Source organism: Aythya marila (genome assembly GCF_965140915.1).
Source record: "Aythya marila genome assembly, chromosome: 6".
Classification (NCBI taxonomy): domain Eukaryota; kingdom Metazoa; phylum Chordata; class Aves; order Anseriformes; family Anatidae; genus Aythya; species Aythya marila.
The window spans coordinates 34,950,310-34,970,606 of record NC_139047.1 but is presented as its reverse complement, the minus strand read 5'-3'; the positions used below and the strand labels follow the sequence as shown (position 1 = coordinate 34,970,606).

Genomic DNA, 20,297 nt, shown 5'->3' with positions numbered 1-20,297 from the left:
TGTTTTTATTTCAAATGAAAGGTTTTCAGAGCTGTGTGGCCCCATGCTTATTTCAGAAGTCTATATAAATCTTACCCCACATGGGAGTAATTTTAAACATATTAAAAAAAATTCAAAAAATTTGTCTTCCACTTTGATGTAGCCTCCTAGGAGAAATAACTATATTGGATATAAAACTTGGTCATGTTTTAACAACTTGATCATCTCTTTAAAATCTTTCAATAAAAAGTTTTTTTTTTAAAAAAGAACTGCACTTAGCTCAGATGATAAGAGGCCCTGTCCCCCACAAATTATAATATAGCAACTTTTTTGAACATATACTTTAAATTCATGATTCGTTTCATATTTTTAAAGCTATTTTTTATCACTTGATTAATTGCTTAAAACTGTACACAAAGATAAAGGGAACTTTGAAATTCATACCTTGGAGTATTAACATGTACGCAGGACTCGATGTAAATGTCAGAGAGAAAAAAGATCTAATGAACTCTTTATTGGTGAAATACAGTATTGCAGCTGCCTAGAATTTTAAATGATTTGTAGCTAGCTCCATAACAAAATAACTACAGAAGTTTACTTAGAGTGTGGATTCTCATTCAGCTTTTCTAATGTCATCTTCCAGAGTGGATAGAAACCACTTGTTTTGCTAGAACTTGTGGCCACTTCATTTTGTTGAAGTTTAGTGGATCCTCTTAACAACAGCAAAATGTCCAGATGAAGATGGAGAAAAAGAAAGAAAGAAAGGATAAAAGAAAAAAAAAAGTGCAACTGCAGAAGCATTTTTCTGTCTAGAAAATTACACCACCATAAGTTTTTCTTTTCCCTGATGTCTTCTCTGACTTAATAATGGCTTCAGGATTTAAATCCTTTGCTGCTATTGTGACTTCAAAGCCTTAAAACGGCAATTGAATGAAGTAGTTCATCTGTCATTATTCAAATATGAAGCAATTATGATGAAATAAAGATAGAATTCCATTGAGAAATGCTCCAATCAATTCTCACTTATATTTAACTAGAAACATAAAATGTTGCTTAGAAGAGTAAGTTTAGGTAATAAAACTTGGAATATAAAAAAGTATAAATTACTGATCTATAACTTACTCATTTCTGAATAAGCTTTCTAAATATATTTCACAAATATTGACAAAAGTTTAGGTTTATGATGCAAAACTATCTCTCAGCTAGTCATAAAGTGTGAGTAGCTTTTCAGAAACATGGTTTCATCGGCTCACATGCTCAGAGGTTCAGATGGGAACCTACTGAGATTTTTAAGGGACTCTGAGCAGGTCAGCTCACCCTTAAACAAGTCAGATCATGACATGTTGATTGGATCTGGAATTAAAAGTGGGGTTTATAAGTGAATATATGTAATAACTTACCTACTTTGGCCATGTCTTCATTATATTGCTGCCACCGCTTTGATGTCTGCAAATCCTGCAGAGTCCCTTTGGGGATTTAGCAATAGATGTCTCTTTTCAGCTTTATGGACACAACCAAGACCTATCCCTACCTCTTATACTAGCATTTCATGAGTAATTCCCACCTATGTCCTGCTGTATTTGGGAACAAAACTGTAACAACATAACATAGCGTAAAAAGTTAATTATTTCTTTCATTATTTTCCTTTTTTTTTTTTTCCCTCTAGACAACACATTTAGGGCCAAGGTAGTTTATATATATACCTTTCTTTCTCTTTTCATTTTTATTTATCTATCATCTTCTTATTGCTAATACTATGCTGATAAAATGAAAGCAGAGTGGATTCTGAAGTAGTCAGACTGACTCCCACTATTTTACATCTTCACTTCTTCAAAGGATCCCATCTCATTCTCTATCATGCAACAAACCTTGAATAAAAATAAATAAATAAATAAATAAATAACTTCTATACCTTTTTCTTCACTCAAAGTATATTGTTCTTTTGGAAAACAAAACCATCATTTTCTCCTTAGGAAAGAGGACTGTCTTTTTTTCTAGTCTTCCTTTGCCAAAACAGAGTAAAAAAATGGAAAAATAGTATTCCTTCCCCCCAACTCCTTTTCCCCTCCTTTTTTTTTTTTTTTTTTTTTTTTTTTAATGGTTACAATGAATTTAAGAGATCTGTACAGTATTGTATTGTGCAGTGTTGAAAAAGATCACATAAAACCAGGGACCTATATAGTCATGTTTATCTGTATTTTTCAGACTTTTTCTCATTCTACCTAGGTATCAATTTTCTGTCATCTACAGACACTCATGTGTTGCAGTTTAATTTGAAAAATGTAATTTCTTCAGACAATCCAAGAACTCAATGTTAGCACAATTAGAAAGCGGTAGTACTTAATGCTGAATTTTAAATCAGAGATGTAACTACCAGGAAACATTTAGGGTATATACAATTAATTATTTCACACATAATTATTCCTGATATTACTCTAACTGTGATAACTTAGAGCATTAGAAAAAGCAGGCTATTTTCTTTTTGTACTGAATCTCTTTCACTTGATATTCTCTCACTAAATAATATGTAAAATACTGACACCTAATGTTAACTTTCAGTATTATTCATTTTGCAAAACTTTACGAGAACTAATGAAAGAACATGTAAAACTAGTGCTTATGCTGTCATTTTGTTTCATTCTCCACACTTCAAGGAAAACATTTTCTGAATTTATGTATAATGCATATAAAAGCAAGGAGTCTTATGTTTATTTTCACAGCTCGTAGGTAAAAGAAAAAGTAACTCAGCAAAGTTGAAATTTGTGAATTTTGACTGACTCGTTTTTATGAAATCCCTCAAACAAAACACTTTTTTATATATATATAAATATATTTAAAGCCTCTCTGCCTGTAACCTAAAGTGTTGCTGAAGGACAAAATAGTAATGATTGTTTATTAATAATATACCTCTCGAGAACCAGACTGTCTAGATTCAGGAAGTATTTTACCTACCCTACATTGTTCACTTTCCACAATCAGAGATACAAGGATTTTTCAGTTAGTGAATTTAATGCAGATACCAAACTGCTTTGCCAGGCTGAAACCTGTAAATTCACCATTTATCTCCCCATGACATCCAATAAAGCTTGTCCAAACTTGATGTCTAGGTGCTATTTAGAAAGGGATTTGGATGTGCTTACTCTTCTTGGGTTTGCCTCACAACAAAAGTGCAGCTGAAATCTAAATAAGGTATTTTATAATATGACTAGTGTAACATCTGGATTTATATAAAGCTTGCTTAATTTTACAGTAAAGACCTATGTGAGTGTTAGCCAGAGCTGAGTAAAAGCACAAGTGCTTGAAAGATACTGGCAGTGAAATAAACTACTTTTCACTACTATGGACTGTCACAGTTTCATATTCGGTGCTTTTCTCAACAAAAGTCACGCTATGGAAAATTGGCCTTTTCTAAAATTGTGTCACTTAGCAGATGAAAGTAGCTGTGCTGCAGATGTACATACAAAAATAAAACCCCAGCTACTGAAACACAGATACCTGGTCTGCAACACAATGGCACAGTCTCAGCTGAATCAAGGACAGATGACGTCAATGCAATCAAAACCTCTTGAGTGAGCCAGAGCTTTCCCAGTGATTAAGACTCCTGTGCTATTCTTTATAACAATATTCTTGTGTAAGAAGCTCTTCTAACTTTTCATAGTTGCTAAAAATACCAACTAATGCTTTATTTGCGGTCCTTTCAGCTTTCCTCTACATGCTACAACTGATGAAATAGGTATTATTGTGGCAGGTCTTTTAAAACTACCCTTCTTTAGGGAATTTTAGAGGGCAGGCAGACACTGCAAATGTTTCCCCCCTGCAGGAGCCCCAACACACACTGGGAGACGCTCAAAAAGTGCAAGAATCTCAAACTGCAAAAATGCCGCTGAGACAAAACATTTTGGAGTAGCCCAAATTTCTTCCTTTTTCCTTAGAGTGGAATAAAAAGTACTACCAACAGTAATTTTCTAAGTGTATCAAACCAATAATCATCATCAGAAAGGCTTACAGATAGCTGATTCTTGAAGAAAAAGTACATGCTGAATAGCGAGAAATTTAGGTGTTCAGTAGCCAAGTACACTGAGGTTTTATTTATGTCTTAAAACTACTCTGGGTAAAGAGTTGGTTAAATGTAAGCAGTTTTTCTTCACTGCTCCTAGCCGTTTAGTGCAAATCTCTGTAAAAATTTGGGCCACACTAAGTTAACAGTGGGATATTTTGCTGCTGCTGAAACAATCCAGAGTTCATTTTGCCTAATCCGAAATAAGCCTTGTTAAAACCTTGGTAAGTGCTCATGCAGCACACTGGGTCACATGAATTTAAAATCGTTCTCGGCTTTCTCAAGACTATCATCTTCAAAATGACTACCTAGAAATATAAAGAGAAGATGTATTGGTTTAGGCAGCTGTATCACAGGAAAGAAGGTATCTGTAGTGTAAAGTCATTCTTCAATTATATCATTAATTAACCAAATTTGGGGACCCTTTGAAAAAGTCAGTATGCAGCAATTTTTAAACAACTGATTGTTCAACTTCAGTCTTCTAGTAAACCACGTACTTTAAATAGGACCGATAAATTAAAAATGTAAATTGGACTGTATCTTTTAACTGTTAGTGATTTGTCTATTTTCCACTTTTTATTATGCATCATTTTTACAATAAAGAAGGGATTTTTTTTTTTTCATTCTAGTTGATAGCAATTCTTCCACGCTTCTCAAAGCTAATGTAATAAAACTACATAAAATGTTTAAGAAAAACCCCATTAAAATATACAAAGCATACTAATTCATGAAGTCAAAGTCAAAGCAGAGTGGAAATATGAGCTTTAATAAAACTATGTCTGTTGTAAATAACTATTCAAGCACAGTCATTTTTTTGCAAATTGCATGGGATATAGCTTAGTCTACTCGAAGCAAGGAATCGCTCAGCGGGATAAATGCATCTTAGTCAGAAATAGATTAAAAGATACAGCTGAGCCATCAATAAGAACCAGATAGCGCAGTATTGTTTGCTGTTTGTTTTGAAGATGTAATTGCAGATCCCAGGATTTCAATAAATCTGTGCACATCATGGAAAGAATTGTAGAGAGGAACTGGGGCAACGCGAAGGGCGTTTGGTTCTCGCATGTCACACTGCAAAATAGAAAGGGAATGATTAGTAAATTCAGGTCACTAATTTACTTGTTAAGCCATATTTTTAAGTGTCATCCTTGTCTTCACAGAGTTACACCAAGGAAGAACAGTATTTATGCAGACATGTGAAAACTTTGGGACACCAAAGAAACTACCTTGAGGAGCATTATTGTGAAGAATATAGCAAGGAGAGTGGTGTGCAGTCAATAAAAAAGAATGCAAGGTTTGGGACAGGCAGGACTCTGGTAGCGCCATTCAATGGCTCAGAACTAGCTATCCACCCTTGTAATTTATTTAAGGTGTACCCTGGAACCTACAGCAACCCATGGCTGATGAGGTGTACAGGTGACAGAAACACCATTGCAAAATAGAAACGTCCCTCCCAGTAAGATAGGGTGTCTTATTCTATGGATACAAGTAATGCCACAGGGCTTGCAGTATTTTTCTTTCTCTCCTCTGTGAATTTAAACATTTTGCTGAATAGAATAATCTCTCATATTTGAAGCACACTACTGCATTGTGAAGACAAGCCAACAGCATAAGGCCCTGTGCCCTCTTAAAAGCAGCAGTTCCTGGAATTCCCTGGCAGCACCAAAACAGCAGCATATTTTGCCTATAAGAGCTGCCCTTTGGGAACATGAGTCACCAGCAGAAATAAAACTCATATATCATTTATATGGCATTACGTTATCAGCCTCACCTTCTAAGTCACCAAATGTATAATCTTAAATTTAGCTTTTATAGGTTTTGAGCAGCACTGACACCAGTAACCATGCCGTTATGTGGCACCACCAGTCAGTGGCCTCTTTTACTCAAGCACTAAAACACACCTTTAAGGACATGACACCATTTTAATTCGGCCAGCCTGATGCCTTGTGAAGAGCAGTTCAGGAAAGGGAATGGTGGAGGCTGAGATCTCCTTGCTAGTACTGGGCTGTAGGCATATGAGCTGTGGGGCCACCTGAGCTCTGCTCACTGCTGGAGGGCAAATAAGTGAGGAGCTGCCAAATGGGCCTGGGACCTCACATTTCAGGTGCAAATTTCTGTTTTTCTGACATGCTCATTTTTTGTTTTTCCAGTTTTTCTCCTTTATCCTTCAAACCTGTAATGCTTGCACTATCATGCAACACGAAAGCAGCTTTACCCCTCAGCAGTGACTGCTGGGTGCCACTCACAGAATATCGGAAATTAATCCATAGAGAAAGGACCACCTTTCTCTAGACTAACAAATAATTTATAAAATAGCACTACTTGCTTGATCATTTGTGCAGCTAAAGATCGTAGCTGCTACGCAAGCAATTTTCATCATTCCAAGTCTTTTTTGGCCTTATATGAGATTATACATGAATGAAAAGCAAATTATTATTTTGGTATGGCATATGCTCACAAAACAGTGAACAAGATGAAGTTTGATTTACTCACAGCTACTCCTCTCTTCTCCAGCTCTTTAAACACAGACTTGATTGGAAGGGAAAAAGATAATGTGAGTTGGCATCCTCTTTCCTCAACCCGAGGTGGTGTGATTATTTTTACAAAGGGCTTCTCTGGATTTGTTTTATCCTCACTGTAGTAATGTTTTATCAGGTATTCCAAGTACCCAGTAAGCAGAATAGATTTTCTTCTCAATGCTTTCATTGTAGTTTGACCAAAAACCTGTAATGATTTTAAATCGTTATTATGGAATGCATTGCTACAGAAAATATAAAGAGAGCAAAGATGATCAAGGCCATTTCTGACTTTTCAAATAAATTAGATAGTTTTGGTAACTTGGGGATTGGACTCTGTCATTCCTATTTTGCTAGGTAGCAGATTTCTCCATGCATACTACCTTTGAAACCAAGTGCTAATATCAGATAGATACTGTACATACACGTCACAAGATATGGCTTTCGGATACACAGGACAACATTATTACTTTTAGATAATGAAAGACAATTCTGTCTGCTGTTAAGGATTTCTATACACATCTAACATAAATGAATTTGCACAAAAAAACAGTTTCCTAAGAGAGCATCCATTTGCATATCTGAAGGTGATCCATAAATTTTCTATACATACAATAGGACTGCATCAAACAAAAATCACATACAATTTTTTTGTGACTCAGGTAAAGCCAAAGGCTTTACAAACATGACTAATCTACAAACTTACTTTTGGAGACAGAAAATTTGTTTTTATTTACTGTTTTACCTACTGAACAGGAAGTGTTTTAAATTCTGTCTTTGCTAGTTCATATGAAGAAAAAAATTGATTCAAGCTTAATAGCTCTGTGCTTTTATTTAGCTTCAAGGACTGGTGAGCTCAAAAAAAAAATATGTTAGAACATCATGAAATGTGAAAAAGTGATTGCTTAAGCATGACAGTTGCTTTGTCAGACAAACAAGTACAAACAACGTGGCACAACAGTTTGGGAAGGGGAAAGGGCCAGGAAGCTCCTGCTCCTCTCCTGCCTGTACTTATGGAAAGGTTCAATTACAGAGAAAAATGGAAAATGTGACCCTGGAAACAACTAATCCCTGTCTTCCCCAAGCCCTCCCTTTTCCCTTGCAAGTAGTTGCAGGGAAAAAGCAAGAGAATATAGACATCTAAGTACCTGACCATCTCTACAAATTAGATTGCAGCACGTAGTTGTGATATAGCTTCTAAGACTATTATACCTCTGCTTACTGCAGCTGCAAAATCAAAGGCAAGTCTGAGGTCCTGCACAAAAATCTATGATTGTACCTCTCAGAACATCACTGTTCCTGACCGAAGAAGACACTCTTTTAACATTATTGATATACTCAGAGATAATTATTTCATACACACCTCAAAGAGTGAATAAAGAGGTAACTAAGAAGTTCCACTCCAAATACAACAAAGTTTGGTTTCCAGAAGCATCTGGAATTTATCAAAATCAAAAGCCCCTACATTTCCTTTCTCTATTCTGAGCTAACAAAATATGGCTGCTGTAAGACAGACTTTGCAGCCACAGAAGCGAATGTGAAAGGGACCAGAGTTATCACCAGCAGTTATTACTTGCACAGGTCAACAAAAATGCAGAGATGCTTCCCTCACCATGCAGGCTGGCAGAGTGCGCACATGACCATTTAGCTTGTTACCGGAGGTAAAATGGAGACCTGTCTCCTATTCCTCTGGGCTTTGCAGCAGTGTGAGGGATGGAGCTCCTTAGGCTGCACACAAAAATCTGTTTGCTCAGGCTTTGCACAAGGAATATTTGGCCTCCTGGGTGAAATTTGGGAAAAAGATCTTTTAAATGGGGCTGTAGAGCGCTCCCCTTTTTTCCATAAAAGGGAGCAGCTACTGCCATAACAGTCACTTTAAGCATTATTGAGGAATAACATGCATTAACACTTGCAGTTTTCATTGTTTCCATTGGAAACACTGCCTTCTGTTTAATGTGTCCCAGTGAAGGTGGCATGCAATTTCACTAGCCATCTCTTGCCAGACATGAAAACTATTTTGTTTCCCACTGTATTAGAGCAATTAGCACTGGGAAATCCTGGCTGTGCCAAAAGGTAATGCAGGCATGGAAAGGGGAGGCGATGGAAACTGCTCAGCCCTCATTGTTTGGGGCTCCCTGCAGTGGGCTAAATGACATCAACCCGCACAAACTGGAGCACTAACAATCTGGGTCATAGCAGAATAGCTTTCAGCTTATCTCGAAGGTCACATAAAGTTTAAAAATATATTGGATGTTTAAGGACTAACAAAATAAATTGTCAGGCAGAATAAGACACATTGCTGTGCCCTTTGCAGTCCTTCAGCATTGCATGTAAGCTGGTGAGAGCACAATTGGCAATTTTCTAACTTTGTTTGCTTAAAATACTGTTTTTTTCAGTAAATAAAGAAGAGGGATGTACAGTGTACAGACATTGCTCTTTGTACCAGCATCAGCTTTGCTGTTACACTAACATTAATGGAATGCTGGCAGAAATAAATTCCTCTCATTATGCTGCTGCAAAACCACGCTAACCAAGGCTGGCTTGAAAAGCAGCTTAGGAAAAAAATTACTACAGGGAGGTCTGTGTACAACCATCATTTTCATCCCCAAATACCGGAAGTCCAGCATTTCAGGTGTGAACCACCCATAAGAGAAACTCTATGCCTGGATACATGTGAGGCTCTGCGCCTGTGGTCACCAGAAAACTAATGAAGAGATGAAAGGCAAAAGTCCAGATCCACAGCACATTCATGAATTGTCCTTTTAGGAAGCATTAACAGACAGTCTTTGTCTTTTCTGTTTGTGATGGAAGGGACTACAGTGGATGACATTCACATCAGTTCTGTTGGACTCGAGAACACCCAGTAGCCCCATCTGCTTTTTCATAAAAAAAAAATGCTCGTCTGTTTGGCACAGGGAAATACAAGTAGAAGCAACTCTCCATGCAGCCTTCCAGAGTTACACAATTCCTTCCTAGGAAAGTCTCTATCAGTGTCCTTCACACAAGTTGCAGAGAGGCAAGCTCTGAATGTCTGTATTGGAAAAGCTGCCCTTTGCATTGAGCCTCTAAAAGCCCAATGCTGAGCTCTGTCCAAAAGCTGAAGATGCACACTTTATGGATCCTAAATATGACAGCAAAATTTGTGAGAACAGTAAAAGAATGAGTTCGATTTTACAAGTCTTGGTTTCTTGTGTTTTTTTTTTTGTTGTTGTTTTCATTCCTTTGGCTTTTTATCTTTTATGGATTTTATTTATTTTTAAGGGACACAGCAATAAAATCCATAACATTTTTTTTAACTTTTTATACTCTTAATTCAGGCTCAAAATAAAGCAATTACTTACCTCTAAACTAGCTTGCAGAGCACAGACCAGTAAAATTGGAGGATTTGATAACCGAAATCCATTAATTCCTTCGCTTAGTTGTAATTCTGGAAAATGAATAACTTATATTAGTGTTTTTGATTTCTTCCTTTTAATGGATCAGACCTTATCTTGAAGTCCATCCTCATGCAATAAAATATTTCACTAACGTGGCCTGTAGGAATCACTCATTAAAAGGAAATAGTAATCTATTCACAGCTAATACTTTTAACTTTGAGAGAAGCCCAATTTTATCCAGCGAAAGACCTCATTAGTGGCTTCATGGGAACTAGAGAACTGCAATTAATTTGTTTAAATGGTGTGTGTTAAAACCACCTTTACACTTGAATCTCTTTTACCACTGGCATAAACCAGAGAAATTCCAAGTCAGCAGAGGCATGCTCATGAGAAGCCACGGTGCATGATCAGGGAATCACGTTCCTTGACTTTATTAAACTGACGAGACACGTGGGAGACTGCATATGCAGCTAAGTGTAGCTTCAGGCCACGTATCGAAGTTGCATAGACTTTAGGCTGTGAAATTTCACAAAATCCATTTAATAAAGCCATAAAGCTTTGCTGTAAGTTCTGTGTCATCATTTATATTTCATGCTTCAGCACCAGAGCAAGAGGATGCTGTGGAGGAAATGCTCTTCATGCACAGCAGACTGGCTAATTTTATAATGATTATTGCCCAACTTCTGCCTCGCAACTGTCTGTGGAAATGAATAAGCAACATTCTTCTTCTTCAAACAGTATTTCAAGGTAATTTGTGTCCCCTTCTGAGGTTCCATAAAGCCACTCTTACATGTGGTCAGAAAACAAAGACCACACAAACTATTAGAGAGGTGTTCACCAGCCAAAGTCACATCAGTAGGGGCTGCCACAGAAAATTATAAATATACTGAAACCAAAACAACTGATCAAAACAAAAAGATCCTTTCTTCCTCCTGATCCCTCAGGGTTGTCTCTCTGCCATATCTTTAAAAGGAGAGGAAGATTATAGCTGGCAGATTTAGAAAACAGTCCTCATCTCTTATTGTGCTTTGGGACAATAAATACTGAGTTTATTTCAGAGCAGGTTTGGTTTTGTCTTATATTCCCTCCATCATTAGTGCAAAGGATTTAAAGATGCTGAAACACAAGAGCTATTGCACAACTTATGTCAGGCGCTTTTACCATTTCGTATTAATTCCAGTGGAACTAATCCCAAAGTAAGATATCTAAGATTCACGTTTACCCATGTGAATAACAGAATCTCACTCCTCAGAGCTTATGAGTTTAAAAAGATTCAAAACTTCCATCCATAGTCTACAACTGCATCTTGTCAGCAAAATGTCTGGAAACAGACAGTCAGACCCATATGCTCAGAGACCTAATTTATTCCATTTATTTTTACTGACGCCACTCTATTACATATTTAGGATGAGTTTAGGTTAATATCTTTAATGTAAGCATGAAAGCACAAAGGTCTATCCTTCCTACTCAAACTTCTGTAAAAACTATGCTGGCTGTATATAAATATGTCAAATCAGGTAAATGAAAGTGTAAAAGTACATACTGTTTTCCATGAGGAATCGTGTTTTGAAGTCATGACCCCACCAGCCAATTAACCTAAAATTTTGCAAAGTAAATGATTAGCAATCTAAGGCTTAAGAAATATATTTCTAATAATACATTATAATTCCAACAACAGCATAAAAACACAATACATTCTATAAATAGGAAAAACTAAAAACATAATTTTATTGTCTAGAAATTTCTCTTTAACAACGAATGATAAAATGTACCACATCTTTCAAATTAACTATTGATTCCTGACAATACCCTTTTTGTCTGAATTCATTTTACAAAATGAAAAATAGAACAGAAATATTTCCTCTGTTTTGTTCCAAAGCATTAAGCTTAACCTCCTTAAACCTACTTTAATGAACATTGGAACTTAAAAGGTGCTATAAAATCTGACTTCGTCCCACCAAGCAAAGGTGAGTGATGGGCAGCAGACGGCCAACAGGGGCTCAGTAGGAAGTTTGTGCAGGCATTGCTTTTACCTTACAATGTGAGCCCTGGAATAAACTTTTCTTCTCTTGAACTGAGCATATTATTCAAAAAAGATTATTTAAAATGAAAAATGAACCAACTTAATCCAAAAAATAAGACTTTTTAGATCATCTCCAGGGGAGAAAAAAAAAATTTACTTTGAATATCATTTATCCAAGCTTTTAAATTAAGGTGGCATTAGATTATTAATATTTTAATTTTTTTTTTTTTTTTTTTTTTTGAAAAATACATTCAAGGATATCACTACAAATGGTTTTCTGAAGCAGCTGGATGCACTGAAACTCCCGGTATCCAGGGCACTGAAGCTCCCCATGCTGCAGATGAAGTCAATATTGCAAATCCAAGGATTTTCTCTTCCCATCTCCATTTGATATTGTACTTCTTAGATGGTAATATCAGTGACTAATCACGTCAGTATTACTTGAAATTTCCCATACATCAATACTATTACAATATTAGGAAGCTGCCACCTCTGATGCCTTTCTGACCATCTAAAATTGCCAGGGATGGACATACAGACATTTCTCTCAAAGCTTTCACTCCGTTTTCTCTATGCTGGGTAGCAGAGCTGTTAGGAATGAACCCTGGCAAGTGTTCAAAATTTCTAACAGAAAAAAACTATACGTAAAACTCATATTAGATCAGCCTTTCTGGAAGTAAACAAGGAAATAGAAAGGCATTGCCTCTCTAAAGCAGTAACATTTCTTTGCAGTGTGCCTAGAAGAGGTTAGCTCTACAGAATGAAGACCACATTTGAGTTAAAGACTTGTTTTATGAATACTGCATAGGGTAAAATAAAGTACTTCATATTTCTGTATTACTTCAGTTTTATGTTTACTTCTATGAACAGCTCTGAGTGCTGCATCCAAACAAAAAAGCATGTTTTTTTTTTATTGTTGTGATGCTTTTACTATTCTAAGACCCATGAAAATCAATAGTGCAATATACATTCATTTCAAATGAGATATTATATTGCCAAAATGAATATGCCCAATATAAAATATATTGCAGCTTCTGCCCAAGTGACTCAGTTACTGATGATGTGAATCATAAAAGATATTCCAGATATTTAATATGCAGTGTATAATATCCATAGGACATTTCACTGTAGACTCTAAATACTATATGTTACTACAACATACTACTAATATCAGTGACACAATACATGAACGCCAAAAGTTTTAAACAGAAGAACATGTGAAATACATTTGGACTATTACTTGGTAACAAGGAGAGAAAAATAATATGTTCTATTTGGACTACATCCTACAGTTAAAGATAAAATTAACATCAACCAGAATATTGCCCCAATAAAACCCAATAAGAAGCACTCTGGTTGTGCTTCTAGAGTTCAAAACATGCTAACTCTGAAGCTGGCTTAAAATCAGACCTCTGCCGCAGCATCATGTTTACGACTTGGAAACTGAAGTTTCAGAACTTTTCCAAACTGACAAAATGAAGGATTTTTTAAAGACAGTTTTAGCTGTCTTGCCCTTTCCTACCATACTTTTTTTTTTTTTTAATTTTATTTTAATTTTTGGCTGTTCAAGAACTTCAAAGGTGTCACTACAGGATGTGCACTTTGAGGCAGCTCTGGTCCTACACTATCATTGATCTAATGGTCCATATGGATGTCATATTATTTGACATTTAAGTTGACAGGCTTCAAAGTGTGGAATCTAAAAATCTTTACAAATTAGCAATTTGGTGTTTATAATTTTCTGTGAAAAATTTGAAATGAGGGTTGCCACTGCTATGCCAAATTTCAACCTGTTATGATGGGAAATAGCTAAGGTGTTAAACCCCAAACATAAGGCTTTAAAAATGCTCACTAAAAATAATAGGCAATAAAACTGCACATTAAGATGCTGCAGTAAAATTTCTTATTAAAGAGTTGTTACTCTGCATGCAAAATGAGTTTTTTTGAAATGCAGTCACCATTTTGATTATTCTTGCTTCAAAAAACAAAGACTCCAAGATCTAAATTGATCTGGAATTCCAAACCATAATATTTGCAAAATGGTTTGGAAGGATCTTAAAAGCTTCCTGCAATGCTCTTGTATTTAAAACACCTTGGACTTTTTGGTAACTGGACTCCAGAGTTAAAATATTTTCATTGCAAATAAAACCCATTTAGTGAAGTATATTAAAAATTAGTGCATCTGGGGGGAAAAGAGACTCATTTTGCAATCATTCCACTATAATAATGTTTTACCAGCCACTACCCCTTATTTGCAGATGTATCTAAACTTAGCACTTGTCTAGTTTCATCTAGTTTCAATCAAAATGGCTGTCCCAGCAGTGTCTCGCTCACGGTGTGTGCCAGGATAACATCTGGTCACCTGTCCCAGGTACCCAGGTGCTCCTGAAGTGCTTCTGCAGCAAACCTCTCTCCATCTGGCATCAAAAATTGACATGCCACTGTTGGCGTGTCAAAAAGGAGAGTAAGTTAGCACCAGAAGAGCTGAGGGGTTTTTGTGGAGTGAGCATACCTATACAAACCTTATTCTGTAAGAGAGTAACTTTTCAAATAAAGTTAACACATTGCTCTGTTGTATCCCACAAACAAAACCTATGTCTCCATCGTTTGAAAGCACTGAGACTTTCCCAGGGAATTTTGCAGCTTTCCAGTCTATGCACAGAAATCATTTTTGAATGCACAACATACAATTTAAAGAAAGCTGTTACTAGCTAAATTTCATGCAGTAAGTAGGCATATAACGAAATATTGCTGGAAGATTTTTCAAATTCTTTATTTTACCCCAGAATGTTCTCTTATTTTACAAATCAATGAACAAAGACTTACTGTGTTGGAAAATAACTCCAGAAAGGAGCAGTACCCTCTCATTTAGTCCTACTCCCTTTAAGCGCATTTACACCAGGGAACAATCTCTTCAATAAGTATTTTTATTTAGCTCATTTCCCTCCTTCATATCCGTATGCATTAGACTGAAGCACTAGTTGTTCATAACTTGAGCCATCTCGTTTGTAGTTACATTAATGATGCAAGAGTGTGGGATATAATGATCATGATGTATGTGCAGCGTAGACATCAAAGACGATCCAGTTAAAGAACACAGAAAAAATACAAAAAAAATTCCTTTGACCTTTGTGTCGAAGTTACAGACGATCATGCTACTCATTTATAATTTACTGCCTGAAGCACCATGGGTCTCATTTCCCTTCTCAGCAAGAAGAAATAGAAACTCTTGAGTAGCGACACGGAAAACAGGGAAATACTATTAATGCAGCTCAACTTGCACAATCCAGGGCAATGCACTGGAAGCATCCTGTCATTACATCGTGAGAGAAATCATTTTATGTCCATGAGAAAGCATGCTAAAGTGCTACAACAGGAATACAGTGTGAAATTAGTAGTACTTTGTATCACACTAGCTGGCTTCACTGTGTATGGATCCGTTTGTTTTCTCTCCATAATCAGGTTACAATGCTGTCTAGAAATTGTATTTGCGTTACTTCAATGATGTCTATATTAGGAGCATATACCATCAAACCATTCCATGTTTATGAAACTGTGGATTAAGCTAAATCATAAACAGGCAGTTTGGGGACAGTCTGCAAAGTGGTTGGTGCAGCTGCTGTGCCGCAACTAGGCTCTTCATTCACTCCTCATTTTATTTTGTAAAAGCTTCTGGATACTGGCAAGGATTGTTTGAGCTTTTATGCAACTGTTCTATCTATCAGTAAGAATCAGTGTTAAGGAGTTCATGAGACTTTTCCCTGCTCTCATCGTTAGAAGAAAAGTTCACAAACAACACAGAACTGAGACAGACACACTCTGTCTACAAAGGCAAATTCATGCAGGAAAAGCAATATAAAAGCCAACGATAACTCATTTTCCTGCAGTCCCAAACATCCATGACAACTGGCTGGCTGAAGGGCACATCCCTTCTACATTCACTGCATGTGCTTATGGCTTGTAAGACCATATAAGCACAAGACCAAGAAGCACACTACCGGGGTGGATCAAGGCATAGAGAATGGATGGAGGTCACATATCTCCTATACGTTTCCATTAGCAGAAAATGTGCTAAATAAACAACTCATAAAGTCATTAGAATTAGATTGGAAAAGAAAAACAAGAAGTCTGCAGGCTGGGTCTAGCCAGAAGCTGGGAACAAATTACATCTGGCCTTGATCGTGGTGATGACCTAGGAGAAAATTACAATGTACCATGCCACTAGTGCCACATCCAGAGTTTGGCTCTGCCCAGCTTTCATGTTTCAAAAAGCACATGAAAAAAATAAAATAAATTCCATGGCCAACTCCCAAAGACCAAAAGTATTCCATAATATGCTATACATCTATATATATGAAACATCTTGAGCTTGACCAAAAATTCAGATCAAGATAGTGAGGTGCATTCCTCCACAGTGCAGTAAGGATAGAAAGAGTAGACAGGCCTCAGGTCCTGAGCAGTAGCATTTCCTACTGCTGCTACGTTCAGACAGAAGTAAATCCCAGAAGCCAAGCTCATATAAACAAACTCTTGTATCACCCTGCAAAGCTACCTCACTCAGATTTACAAAGTGTGAATTCCCAGCATGACTTCCACAACATTTATCATAATTGTTGATTCTGTGTTGATTCTCCTATTGGCTCTTTTCTGTATTTGCAGCTCTTAGAGAGCTTTTTCTTTACAAAGGTCTTTTCAAAGGTTACCACTGAAAAGCTTCTTCATTCCCAAAATCTTCCTCCCCTAGGTGGATTGATAAGATCTCTCCTAACTCATCACCAGACTGCTGTTTTTTCTCTGAGTGACAGCATAAAAATCTGATGAGGGTGACATGGGCGAACTGGTGGTAGCTTCCTTTACAAATTTCATGTAGGCTTCCTGGTGGCATCAAGTGAATACCTGTAGATTAACTATGGAAAAAAACACCACCTAATACTTACAACAGGAAGAGAGTAGCAAAATAGGCCACACATTACAGAGTTACAAGTTTTGCCTAATTAGGCCAAATCAGAGCTAGAAAAAAAACAGGAGGTTGCAAGTACTATTTGAAAACTAGGAGCAGGCAAGAGAAGCAAAGGCTGCTTTTGCACTCCTACCCTCCCAGACCCACTGCACCTCAATGGGGTACAACCCCACTGCTGTTGCCAGGAGACTGCCTGCCACCTGGATGGGATTCAGGCACTGGATGCCTCAAATGCAAATTTAGCCAGCCTGAAAGTAGCTTGTTTCCTGCAAACTCTGAGCACAGACTTGATCCCCAGGCTCTACAGCTGGGGCACAATCTTTGCACTCTAGTCTGCATTAATTTTATTGCAGTTTTCTAACAGCATTTTTTTTTTATTATTGTTTTGTTTCGGCTTTATTGCATTAATTTTGTTGGAAGCACACAAGCATCATTGCCCTTCTTTGGATTCAATGCCAAAATTCAGAACAGCAAGAATCCCCCCCCAAAGAAAACAGAAAAAATGCTCATTGCTTCACATAGCATATTCTTGGCTCCCTGACTGGAGTTTGAGAAGGAGTTTCAATTTTCTTTGCTATCACAGACTTGCCTGATCACGGATGAGTCATTTAGTCTTTCCATGCCTCAAGCCCTCATCTCTAGAAATGTTGCTCAGTACTGCCCTAACTCTCTGGTGAGCGGTGAGAATATATTCGTTAACATGTTTTCACATACTTAGTAATGAGGATCGTGTAAGAATGGAGAAATAGATTTCCTTGGAGAATTTTGTACTGGATTTTTTGAAATACAGATGGGAAGAGGGGAGTTGGAGGTAATGGCTGATGCCACCGTTTTCTTTTTCCCCTCCTTCCAGCCTTTCTTCAAATTATCCTCTCAGGCTCAAAAGTTGTTTCCAGTCTTGGGTTTCTGTTGAGTTCAGAATTTAATATTTTTCTTGATCCATGTCATCTAACTGGCACTTATGCCAAGAAAAAAAATAAATCAATATCTCCATTGCTGATTTCTACATGATGTTTTACAAATGTGCTGAAAAACTGAAACTCACGTGGAAGGACAATGTTATTCTACATTTGTACCACCTGAAATGAGGGCTTGCATGCTGTTGAAATGAATTCTTATTAATGAAGCCTGTGCCAAACTGCTTGCTTGCACTCCAATCCCTTAATACTGAGCACCACAGCAAGGTCCTGCTTTGGCCCAGAGCTCTCCTGCTGACAGCTCACTGGAAGGGAGAAAAATACTTATATTTGGTATGGTGTTGAGGGCTATGTTTAATCAAAATGAAGAATAATTGTAAAGTGACTCCCAGTTTCATCACAGAGATGCAGAATTCGGAGGTTTTAACCCTCCTGCGTAGTTGAAATTCTTCATATATTGTGAAACTGTCAGTTAGGGAGAATATTTCACAGTATACACACAGAGGCCAGGATCTGCATGGGGGAATAGGGGAATTAGCAGCTAGCCCCTGTTAGACTGCAGTAATAGTTGGAAACCTAACTCTGTCTCCTTCAGAAAACCTTTCCAGAAGCTATAAAGGTTACCTCCACTCCCCACCCCATTACATCTATTTAGATACTCTATCCCAGCTGATAAGATTGAACTTTTTTCATTATTCTATTCTGCATAATGCTTGGTAATTTTAAGTAGGACTTGTTGTTAGAATTTGAAAAGCTTTTTGAAGCTCAGGTAATTATTAGCCTCAGTCTTCTCTAGTTTCAGACTTTCACATACCCTGATGCTTTCCCTTACCCTTTTCAACTCATTACAAATGTTTCCTAATTATTAAGCATATGTGACTTATGAGCAATGCCATACATTATTAACGGACCAGTCTCTTAGAACTCAGTGGGGAAAAAAAACACTCCTTATGAAAAGTTGTTACTGTGAAAATAGTAACTTCTCATATTTAATATCTATGAGGTTTTTACTTCAACAAAGGACCAAAAATAATGATTGTATTGACCGAAGTAATGATTGTATTAGAGGCTAATAGTGTGACATTTTTCTTCTGTTAAATAGCTTGTATTTTTGGTACCACTGACAGTGGAGACAATTTCTCCTCACTACTTTAAGGCTTGTCTTGTAAAAAACAAGTCTAAGTTCACTTTCTACCTAGCATCTTTTTTTTTTTTTTTTTAAGATCAAAGTCATGGAAAAAAAATCTTAATCTAAACAATCACACTTAAGAGTGCAGGTGCAAAGGCTGAAGTTACAAAATCCTGTAGGTTTTTTTGTCATTCTTTTTTTCTGAATTTAACTGGGCAGCACTCAGGGTGGGGAACTCAATGCTACCGTTGCCACAATTAGAGAGACTCTTGGGTGGAAAAACCCAGGCTGTTTGGTCAATCAAACACAAGGTGATTTACAGCTGATAGGTATTTGAAGACAGAAGGTGCACATGCTCTTCTTGAATTGATTTTTTCCTTGTTAGTCGTTTAGACTTGACACAAGTGGGAATACACCAATTTCAACACGTCCCTCTGTATTACCCCTGCAGGTCAAAACAGAAGTAGACAGAGCTCACTTTCACAGCAGAAAACAAGGTGCAGCAACAAGGGTGTGCAGAAGAGAAATGGCTGCACTGCTGTGAATCCGATCAAGGCCCAGCCAGGCCACACGCAGCTCCACACCAAACCTTAGGGCGATCGTGATGAGGGATAGCTTCACTCATCGTGATCAGGCAAAAGGAAGGTATGATCAAGCAGCAGACAAAACTGCAGGCTAAATTAAATCCTGGGAAGAAATCTCACAGAAAAACAACCCCTCTAAGGCTAATGAAGTTGAATTAAGAACTGTTAAATCAGCTTATGAACAACTATTACCACAAAGTGCTCATATATCACTTGCACTAGCGGAATATCAGATACATGAAAAGGGGGAATACAGCCAACAGTGTGTTAGCACATTTAGTAGAGGGAAATCAAATATTCTCCCTAGCACCAGAAATTAAAAATCAAGCAGGGAGCCAATTTACTCATAGAGATTATTAATAAAGTTCTGAGTGATTTTTATAAAGTATTGAATAGTTCCCAATTATATTATGGTGATAAAAAAGCATATTATATTCTTTAAGAATTCAGTAATTTTTTTCTACTCTGTTTCAGATAGATTAAATTAAACAAGAAACAAAAGCAACAGTCCTTCCTAGAAGTACTTTTAAATGTGAATTCTGACTTAAAGGAGACTTTGCTGGTTTTGATTACTATGATGCATTTACTGAGCTATAGTCTCCTCAGTCCCTTGAATGAATCTTTGAGGGGATGGTATCCAGATAGATTTCTGAATAATATATGTGTCTGACTGAACTACAATATAAAAATTTTAAGATTTGAGAAGACATGCTTCCTTGGGTCTTTGTTGCTTTTGAATATAGCAATCGCAATAT

The 20,297-nt window shown here is 36.9% G+C and overlaps 1 protein-coding gene across 7 annotated transcripts in view; it reads right to left on the bottom strand.

The window, feature by feature from the left end:
- Window positions 1-4,786: 4,786 nt before the first annotated feature.
- The window catches only part of KYNU (kynureninase), a 59,334-nt gene continuing 43,823 nt past the window's right edge, over window positions 4,787-20,297 (bottom strand). For all 7 annotated transcript variants that reach the window (XM_082763569.1, XM_082763568.1, XM_082763574.1 and 4 more), the window contains 4 exons: window positions 11,473-11,525; window positions 9,894-9,979; window positions 6,530-6,760; window positions 4,787-5,107 (listed from right to left, as the gene is read on the bottom strand). In XM_082763569.1, the coding sequence (XP_082619695.1) occupies window positions 4,955-5,107; window positions 6,530-6,760; window positions 9,894-9,979; window positions 11,473-11,525 (523 nt within the window). In that variant the 3' untranslated portion in view covers window positions 4,787-4,954. The remainder of the gene's footprint in view (window positions 5,108-6,529; window positions 6,761-9,893; window positions 9,980-11,472; window positions 11,526-20,297) is intronic.